This window comes from Emys orbicularis, chromosome 4 (assembly GCF_028017835.1).
Source record: "Emys orbicularis isolate rEmyOrb1 chromosome 4, rEmyOrb1.hap1, whole genome shotgun sequence".
In the NCBI taxonomy this organism is placed as follows: Eukaryota; Metazoa; Chordata; order Testudines; family Emydidae; genus Emys; species Emys orbicularis.
This window is the reverse complement of record NC_088686.1, coordinates 44,694,982-44,704,928: the sequence shown is the minus strand read 5'-3', so window position 1 is coordinate 44,704,928 and position 9,947 is coordinate 44,694,982. Positions and strand designations below refer to the sequence as shown.

General features: G+C 46.9%; 2 protein-coding genes across 2 annotated transcripts; both read right to left on the bottom strand.

Moving 5' to 3' along the window:
- Window positions 1–231: 231 nt before the first annotated feature.
- SYNDIG1L (synapse differentiation inducing 1 like) lies at window positions 232–8,433 on the bottom strand. Its single transcript, XM_065404374.1, has 3 exons — window positions 8,023–8,433; window positions 4,015–4,152; window positions 232–390 (listed from the first exon to the last, which is right to left on the bottom strand). The coding sequence occupies exons 1-3, from the start codon at window positions 8,431–8,433 to the stop codon at window positions 232–234; spliced, it is 708 nt and encodes a 235-aa protein (XP_065260446.1).
- Window positions 8,434–9,108: 675 nt separating this feature from the next.
- Window positions 9,109–9,581, bottom strand: LOC135877734 (large ribosomal subunit protein uL22-like). Its single transcript, XM_065403289.1, has one exon. It carries the CDS (start codon window positions 9,535–9,537, stop codon window positions 9,109–9,111), a length of 429 nt encoding a protein of 142 aa, XP_065259361.1. The 5' UTR covers window positions 9,538–9,581.
- Between the last annotated feature and the right edge of the window lie 366 nt (window positions 9,582–9,947).

Here is a 9,947-nt window from a genome sequence, read left to right as displayed (position 1 = left end):
GCAGGACATTGTTAGCCAGTTGTCCAAGGTGTAAAGGAGAATGGAGTCTATTGTTCATGTAAAAGGGAAAGACCCTGTACAGCGCATCCAAGCCTGGATCCCTCCACTCATGGAGCTGCTCAGCGGCCCTTGCAAGCGTTGCGTTATGTCCTATGCTCCATACAAAAGCGTGAATCCCCCTAGCATTGGCCTTTGGGTGCAGAGTGCTGAGCTTTGGCGTGAAGGTCTCTGCTATACATGGCCACTTTTGGATAGATAAGCAATCAGTGCTACAATCACACCAACATAGACCCCTGTGCCGATGGTGATGGAGAGCGCAGCAAGGAAGAGGGCCCGCCGGGAGGCCGAACTTGCCATGTGGAAGTCCCCCTTGGAAACAGCCTTACTGGTCTGGAAAGAGAAGACAATGTGTAAGTGACTATTAACACCATCTAACCCCTCTGGGGAAGAGGAATGACTGTTCACTTACTCCAGGGAACAGCACTGACTCCCAACCTTTATCCTCCCCTTCCCTGCTGTGCAACTTTACTTTGACACGGCTTTCCTTTAAAAGGTAGGTCTGAGGGGTTAAGAAGTTTGAAGTACATGTGTGCATCTGATATTCTTAAACTCCACTCTCATGGTACAGGGATAATTGCACCAGCTCTTCCCAGCACAGTACACCTCTACCCCGATATAACACTGTCCTCGGGAGCCAAAAAATCTTACTGCGTTATAGGTGAAACCACGTTATATCAAACTTGCAGCCCCGCCCCCCCGGAGTGCTGCTTTACCACGTTATATCCGAATTCGCGTTATATCGGGGTAGAGGTGTATTTCTTGGTGAGTAGCTACAGATATCCATACATTTGTAGATGGATCAGTCTTTGAACTGGTTGTGTTTGGACTTTTGAATATGTCACTTCGTGCACTTGTGGTCTTGAAATATAAGTGCAATGGAAGTTCATGTCGTCATGCCAGAAGGATTGTACATGCAGAGATACTAGCTAGATTGTACTAATAGTCTTCAGTATGTTGGCTAATCAGGAATATGTAAATTATTTCTGGTTACATTGTATTAAAAAAGGGATAAAGAAGAATACTGAAACAGTATAATGTCATTGCATATATTGGTGGGTCACCCTCCTCTGGTGTTCAGTTCTGGCCACATCATTTCAAAAAGGATATGGCAGTTATAGAAAGAGTTTGAAGGGGAGCAATGAAAATGATCAGAGGCCTAGAAATACTTTCATGTGGTAGAGGTTAAAAGGGTCTTTCCAGGCCTCTGATCATTTCCATAAAATGAAAATATTCACAATATAGTGAATAGGATAGAGGGTGTAAATGGTGCACTGCCCTTTACACTTTCTCATAATCCCAGAGCACAGGGACATTTACTGAAATTAAAAGGCAACACATTTAAAAGTGATAAAAGGAAATACAGTTTTTCCCACGATGCATAAATAACCTGTGGAACTCACTGCCACATGCTATTAGGACATAGTGGAGTCAACATGTATATGAACAACAAGAATAGTGTAGATACATTAGCTAGGAAAAACCAATCATTGACTGATAAGAGTGAAGAAGAATATTCCCCCAGAGGCAGATTATTCCATAATTGATTGTTATGGGAATTTACACCTTGGCATCTGGTTCTGGGGACAAGCAGGGAAAAGGCAGCAGACAGACTGGACCATGGATCTGTCAGTACCTGTATTCCTAGTCATTTTTTAATTGCTGTTACCTTTTCCTGTTTCTCCTATTGCACCTCATCTTTAAGATGAAGTGCCCTGTACTGAATGCAGTATTCAAGGTGAGGACGCACACCACTCTATGCTATGGCATTGTTACATTCCTCTCTATTCCCCTTTCAATATCCAGGCATCTCATTTGCTCTCTGGGCCACCACTGCACACTGCACAGATTCAGGGTTGCTTACAGTGACACACCGCACTGCTTCCTGAGCGGCTAATTCAGTGGCCAGCAAGATTGAAGTGCTCCTTGCAGTGGGCATCAGCTTGCACTTGTCTGTACCAACTCATCTGCCATCATGTTACCCAGTTTCCTGGTTGTGTTACATTCTTCAAGAGTTCCTCTCAGCCCTCCTCACCTAAATGATTTTGTGTCATCAGCAAATGTTGACGCCTCTTTATTCAACCCCAACATCTAAATCATTAATAAAATATCTAACATAACTAATCTGAGAACTGTTCCCTAGGGGAACCCATTATTAATCTCCTTCTTGGTTGAGGATTGACAATTATTTAGCCTTGTCCTTTAACTTTTTACCTTCTAACCAGTGTATAATAACCTATAACAGAACTGTACCCACCTTGCCCAGGGTTACCACCTTTCCTTTGTAGCCTATTGTTTGGGACTTTATCAAAAGCCTTTGAAGGTCTAAATAAACCCATCTATCATCTTTTATCCACTACTTGTTCATTCTTAGTTAAAACCTACAAGCTGATTCCCCACTGCATTGTTCTAGTTTTACACTGGCATAATGTCATTGATTTCAATGGAAACCCACTGGGCATAAAACTGGAGTGATACAGTGGTGGAGAGAGATGTTAGACTGCAAGTTCTTCAGGATGGGTGCTTTTAACTTCCTTTAAACACTGTGCGTGTTCTCAGTTGTTAAACAAACACAGAGACAGTCCCTGCCCTGAAGAACTAACAAACAATCCGAGTAATAACCAAGCACCATGTACAGCAATTACATTAGATAAACAAACAACAAGAGTTCCTCTTCAAAGAACTCCAGCAGATTAAAGACCCCATTTTGCCTCACAGATGCTGTGCTAGGTTGTTCCTTTCATATTATTCTCAGCTAGGTGCATTATAACTTATCTTTTATTATTATTTCTACTGTCTCCATTCTTAAGACTGTGAGAAAAACGTTGATCTTGGTATCATCCAGTATAAATCTGGCGCAACTCCATCAACTCCGAGTGAATTATTCTGGATCTACATCTGTGTAACTGAGAACAGAATCTGGCCCATGCCCTGACTAGAGCAGCAGCCAGTATGAGCTAACACAGGCCAAGGCCCAGATTCTCTCCTTATTTGTGCCAGGCTTTACACGGCCGAGTTACACTTGACTTACACACAAGTGTGAGGAGAATCAAGCCCCTTGTGTGATCTGGGAAGATCACAATGGACTCATGTTTTAATCGGGAGAGCTGTCAATCCTTCCCCAGCTTTAAGCAGGAGAATAATATTGACTCAAGGTTTAACCAGCAGGTTGGCAAAGGGAGGTGTTATGATCCCTATTTTATAGAGGGGGAACTGGCTTTATTTGACAACATCAGAGGCCATTACTACAGACATAATGAATAGAGGGACCCCTGTAATAAGAAACAGAGGCCAGAGCCTCTGCTCTGCCCAGTCTCCAAGGCAGCTGGATTCTCAAGCAGGTCCATTGCTGGCTCTGGAACAGTTTGGAGTAGCCTGAGGGCAGCTCCAAGCTACACCAGATGGTAAAAGTCACCCAGGAGACCATCCACCCTCCGGGGATTGTTGAAGCACAGAAATTGGAGCAGGGCAATGTAGGAACTGACTATAGCAGCTCCACCCCAGCCAAAGACTCACCCATGCTGGAGAAATTCTCATTTGGCAAGTTATGGTCAGTTTCGGGTCCCTTTGCACCACCAGAATGGCACAAAGGGTGGGACTCTGGTCCATAGTATCTAGTCTCTGCACTGAAGGGCAAGTCCTCTAGTTCCCCCACATGATCATGGAGAGCCCTGGCTGCAGTGGAACCATGTAATTCTGCTGTGGGGCATGGATGAAGGGTGCCCAGAGCACTACACGCCCTGGAGCATGACTTGCTGTGCCCCAGCACACAGAGCTGGGTCAGTGAGGGTTGGAAACAGGACCAATGGAGTGACAGAGATGTGTGTCTCACTGACTGGAATGGTGCCAGGCCCCTGACTCAAGGGGTTCTTCTGGCTTGCAGGGTCCCTGCATTAGAGGGACCTAACCCAGCATGTGCAGCCCAGAAAAGGAGACATCAGCAAATAGATTCCTCACCCTATGGGAGAAGTAGAAGGCAGCGATTCCCAGGGGCCAGAAGCAGCAGAGCATTGAAAAAATGGCCAGGCCCAGGTGGTCTCGTGGGGGGAGCATCAGGAAATGATCCTCACTCTCGCTGTCACTCGAGGAGTCACTCTGGAAAACAAATGAGTTCAGTGCTGCTGAGCAGCGCAGAGCCGTCAGGCCTGGAGAGTGCCCAGGCAGAGCGAGCCTGGGAAGAGCAGTGCAAGCGCACCCCATTCACCCCTTAGTGGGACAGGCTGGCATGTCTGACACTTACGTGACCCTGAAACATGTCATGAGGCCAGCCTGTCAAAACCGGGCGCGGGGGAGGTGGGAGACTGCAAACACTGACACAGGGGCGTCCTCCCCTCCTCCAACCAGTCTGATGCTGGCCTGCACTGGAGGGATCTGCCACAGGGATAAAAAAGGGGTGCAGTCACTGTGGCCCGTCCAGACCTGCTGTGTGGGGGCAAGTGTGATGGGAACGGGGCTGAGATGCAGGATCTCATGGCCTGCAGACCACCACACAGCCGCTGGTGGAAAAAACTTTTGGTCACTACCAACCTCTGGCAACTCGGAGCTCTTGACACAAAATGTTCTGTGTCCTATTACTAAGGGCTTTCCCTGAATCAGAACTGCCCCTGTCAGTCTGCCCACCGATGGTATTTCTAGGGCACTTATCACTTTGTATCTAAGCAGCGCTTCCCACCCCCATCCCCACATCCGTCACTCTCTGTATTTCAGTCTCACCTCCTTTTCTTTCCCGTCCCTTTCATATATTCTCTAACTCTTCTGACCCAAACCTTCAGAGAGTGAGTTTCTAAAACACTGCATCCTCTCAAGCTGCTTTGAGGAGAAAGAAATGTAATGAGAAAATTTGGGGATTGAAATGGATTCTGATTTCCTTCCCAGCTTGAGTCTTCAGCAAACTTGGTGGAGATTTGGGATTTCCCTGGAAATTATTCTTATACCTAAACATCTTGAGCTTTGGCATAATGGGCTGTGTGCTGGCTTTGGCGAAGTGCCTCATTCTCATTAGGACTAAGTGGACCAGTCCCCTGCCAGACGGGGTTTGAGAGTAAGGGAAAGGGCTTGAATTTGACCCTACCCTAATCTCATGAGGACCCCTGTTCCTCTTTTCAATGTGTGTGCCACTCAGAGTGTCTAGTACTTTTCTCCCTGTCTTGGGCACCTTTTGGCCCACGTTCAGTTTGGAGGGGGCACGTTTTAGTGGTGTAAACCCATGGAAATGGGCAAGTGCCTGTTTCAGTCTGGAAGAGGCATATTGCCATGGTCCAAAGAAATGGATTTGGAGATAAACAGCAGATGCCAACAATAGCAGGGCTAATGGAATCCACTCCAACAGAGTCCTGCCTTTGTTAATCTTGTGTATTGTTCTTGACTTCTATACTTCATGGAAAATCCTGAGTGAACACAGGACACATCAATATAAATAGCCATAGCACAGATTCGCCAGTCATTATTTTATTGCAAGACTCATGATATATTTATATTTTAAGCGTCTCATGATGGTTGGTATCAAACTTGTGGAACTATCCACAAGTTGGTATCAAACTATGACTGAGTTGCTTCAGATTTCATGACGAATTACTACATGGGCTCTGGTAGGGTCCAATCAACCCAGGTTTACTCCAAGTGTCTGTCCCCTTGAGGGCTGGGGCGTGGGAGACAAAGCCCACTGGCTACCCTGGTCGTACTCTGACCTTAAGACCTTAAGCAAGACCAGACAGGACAACAAACTCCATCTCCCAGGTCCTAAAGGAAAAGATGCATTAGTCACAGGCAACGAAGTGAATATTAGAGTCCCACACCAGGCCCTTCTGCCCCCAGGGAGGCTTTGGCCTCTGACAATCTCTGAATATTCCCTGGCCTCAGCCAGGCCTTCCTTCAGGCACTCTCTGGACAGGCCCTAGCCCCAGCCAGCCCTTCTTTCAAGGAGCTAGCACAAGAGGTCTATCCCCTCTCCTGGTCAGCCACTACTGTGCTGTACTTTCGTCCTTTTAATTCCTCCCTCTATTCTTGACACCTACAACGGGTATAGCAGGGTGGGGCTGATTAAGTCTATAGGCTCTTATTAACCCCTTATTGGTCTGTGTGGGGTCTATATACCCTCTCACCTGCCCTTATTCAGAATGGCCACCATTTCCCATTATTTTCTGTAATGCCACAGCCATAGTCAAGATGGCCACCACTGCCTTGCATTGGAAAGTGAGGCTGCTCCCAATGAAGATGGCCACCATCTCCCATTGTTCTCAACTGAGCTGAAGTCAGGCTGATACCAGGAAAGTTGGCCACCTCCTCGGCTCTGGGGTTAGGAAACTGGACCAGAAATTGTGAAGAGACGGGGAAATGTTGGGTACAGAGAGAGAGAGAAGAGACAGGAAGCTGGAGGGTGCATGGAGGCATAGGAGATTACTGGGAAAGATGAGGAGCAGGAAGGGAAACTGAGGGAGTTCTAGGGAATGTAGGGTACAGGAGGGAGACTGAGGGAAATGTGGGGGCAGAGTCAGAGGCTAAGGAGTGCCAGGAAGGTGATTGAGGAGGTGCAGGGTAATACAGAGAGCATGAGAGAGATTGAGGATGCAGAGGAATGTGGGTAGCAGAGTGGGAGAATTGAATGATAAGAGACTATCAAAGGACTGGGAGGGAAAATATGGAGCATGGCATGCATCAACAACAGGAAACTAGGGGGAGCATGTAGGGAGAATGTGTGGGAGGCAGGAGATTGGGTGTGGCACAGAGGGTGTCAAGAGGGGACTGGGAGGATGGTGACAAGACAAGAATGCTATAGGGGAGGGGGATGGAGAGGGATAGAATGGCAGCTTCCTCACCCCATGGGTAAATGAGGTCCCCTCTGAGCAGCCAATCAAGATACCCAAGTGCCTTGTGACAGAGCAGCATGTACGCCACATGTGGCTGCCACACAAAGTGTGACATCATTATTCATCTAGACTTAGCCATTGCGTTAAAAAAGGGCTATTTCAAAGGACACCCCCCCTGAGATGGCTCATTCTCTTGGCTGAATTTCTGGCCAATTCACGGTGCCCCAGATTACTTTCCAACCCTAAAAATATAACAACACCTTCAGTACAGTGCTGCTGCTGTGCAGCTAGCTAGCTGACAGAAATAGTAACATTGGCTCTGTAATAAGCCAGAGCTGGAGAGGAGAGGGGTGGGTGGGTGGGAAAGGACAAATGAGCTTTTTACAGTGTAAGAGAAACTCACAATACTAGGATAACATTTCAACCAAGGGTGACAGGTTTCAGAGTGGTAGCTGTGTTAGTCTGTATCAGCAAAAAGAAAGAGGAGTACTTGTGGCACCTTAGAGACTAACAAGCATAAGCTTTCGTGGGCTAAAACCCACTTCATCAGATGCATACAGTGGAAAATACAGTAGGAAGATATATAAACACAGAGAACATGAAAATATGGGTGTTGTCATACCAGCTCTAACGAGACTAATCAGTTAAGGTGGGCTATTACCAGCAGGAGAAAAAAAAACTTTTGTAGTGATAATCAGGGTGGCCCATTTCAAACAGTTGACAAGAAGGTGTGAGTAACAGTAGGGGAAAAATTAGCATGGGGAAATAGCCCACGAAAGCTTATGCCCAAATAAACTTGTTAGTCTCGAAGGTGCCACAAGTACTCCTTGTTCTTTTATTTCAACCAATGGGACTGCAATATGCAAATGAAATGAGATCACATTATAATAATTGATTAAGTCCTCCTGGATGCTTTAATCTCAGCTCCACTTTGATTTCAGAGTCAGATTAAATTTGCAAAGTATCCCACCAAAAATAACCCCGTTGGACACCAACAGAAGCAGCTGGGACACTCTGTGGTGATGCCGAGTTCAGACACAGAAGGGGATGGTAGAAATTTAACACCTTCAGTACCATCTGTGCACCATCTACCCCCAAGGACAGTCGGACATATTCACCGGGGAGCAGCTTGTTGCTGTTTCTCCTAGAAGTAGCTCACCTCATACTCCTGGAATTCCTCCTCCTCCACCTCATAGGACACTGTTTGGATTCTGATGTCACTCTCCATCTGGCATGGCCCTTGTTTTTCTCGCCCATCTGCAGCCTCAGAGGGGGCCTCTTTGTTTTCCATGAAGGTCGTCTCGCAGCTCTCCCCTTTGTTGTCCTTGGCCTTGAGACTGGTCTCATCCTTCACCAGGATGAAGTTGGGACCATACAATGCTTCAACGGCCAGCTGCAGAGAACTGGCATCCAGCAGCTGGTGAGTCCTGGCACTGCCAGTGTTTTGAAAGATGTAAAGTTTCCCCTGGCAGCAATGACTAGGGTGATGCTGATGGTAGGAGTAGCTACCGTGAAGATGCTTGCTGCTCTTGGCCAGCAGTGGGTTCTGAAGCTCACTCAAACTTTCCATTCTGCTAAAAATGGCCTGGAGAAGCTAACAGGAGGGTAACCCTGAGGAATAAAAGAGAGTAGAAGGAGTGAGTGTATAATATCAACAAGGCGAGGCTGCAGATTCAGGGGTACCATTCATAGTAACATCTACTGGGCACAGCAGAGAGGACTGCAGGACACTGGCCAGTGCAAAATGGCACTATCTGGCTGCACTAGGGAGAACAAGAATCTAGGAACCCTATTCCATGGCTTGAACACTGGCTCAGATAATTGAGGAGCTGTTCATCTGTCACAAGCTGATAGTAAGCTAAGCATGTGATGAGATGATCTGATAACATCAGGCTGGAATGAGTGGAGGATTTGCTGTATCTACAATGCACACTGAGAAGGGACCATACAAGCCATGCCTTTCTGGTGGCTCATAATTTATATTGCTGTAGAGGATACCAGATGGCATTGCAGTAGATGCACAGCTGGCATCCACTTGAGGGGCCTTTCTGACGTCCGAAACTAGCAGGACACACAGTAAATTACAGCCCTTCATGCATTACAGTTTCAGCAGCTAATGGTTTCTAAACATACTCAAGCTTTCATAGCGCTTTTTAATGCCTGGGCTCGGGCTGGTGAGGGAGTGAGTATAAATTCAGGGAAGATGGAAGGTTGCTGTGAGGATATTTTAATTACTGTTACCGTCTTAGTGTTCTCTTGGGGGTCTGCCTCTCCATACACTATACAAAGCACAACTGCGCATTTTGAGGGCCTTGTTGACCTGGATGTGCTCAATTACCAGAGAATCCACATCAAGACCCTTGAGTTCAGCATTACTCTCAGCATTTTTGAGCATGTGCAGTAGGAACTCTGCACTCTTTTTAGGCCAACGCCCCTGTGTCCAGCCCCACTGCTTGGCCTGAGCGCATCTGCCAACTCCACCATTGTAACGACGGAAGGGAACACACTGCTTTTTTAGGGTCACATCCTTTAAGTATTTAGTGGCTTTCCGGATATGCATGCCCTTGATAGCTTGAGCTGTCTCACGAGTGTTCTTGAAGTGGACTCGAAGGTTAGAACCCCTTGACTTGCATGATTTGGTGGGGTTCTCTGGATCAAGTGAGTAGCGGACCATTTTCAGAGCTTAACTCAGGGGCCACCCGCACCGGGGAAGAGCACATGCACATGCTCAAAAAGGGTCTTGATGTGGATTCTCTGGTAATTGAGCACATCCAGGTCAACAAGGCCCCCAAAATGCACAGGCGTACCTACAGAGCTCATGGTCGTATCAACCCCTACATGAGCTCCCCCTGTCATATTGAGATGATCCTCACTGAGAAGGAGCAGATTGTTCCAAAGCCAGAAGAGGAAGTTGCTCAGAAGAAAAAGATCTCTCAAAAGAAGCTGAAGAAGCAAAAACTTATGGCTCGGGAGTAAATCTGACATATACAAAGCACAGTAAGGGAGAGAGGGCTTGAGAGGCTGAGGCCTGGTCTACACCCACAGCTGCATTTACCTATCTATTGAAGGTCCTTATATGGCCCC

What these genes read in the sequence shown, in the direction of transcription:
- SYNDIG1L (XM_065404374.1), bottom strand. Translation starts at nt 8,433, where the DNA reads ATGGAAAGTTTGAGTGAGCTTCAGAACCCACTGCTGGCCAAGAGCAGC. An exon ending in AGGAATTCCAGGAGTATGAG is followed by an intron (nt 4,153 to 8,022) that starts GTGAGCTACTTC and finishes TTTGTTTTCCAG; the next exon opens with AGTGACTCCTCGAGTGACAG. An exon ending in CCTTCTACTTCTCCCATAGG is followed by an intron (nt 391 to 4,014) that starts GTGAGGAATCTA and finishes TTCTCTTTCCAG; the next exon opens with ACCAGTAAGGCTGTTTCCAA.
- LOC135877734 (XM_065403289.1), bottom strand. Translation starts at nt 9,537, where the DNA reads ATGGTCCGCTACTCACTTGATCCAGAGAACCCCACCAAATCATGCAAG.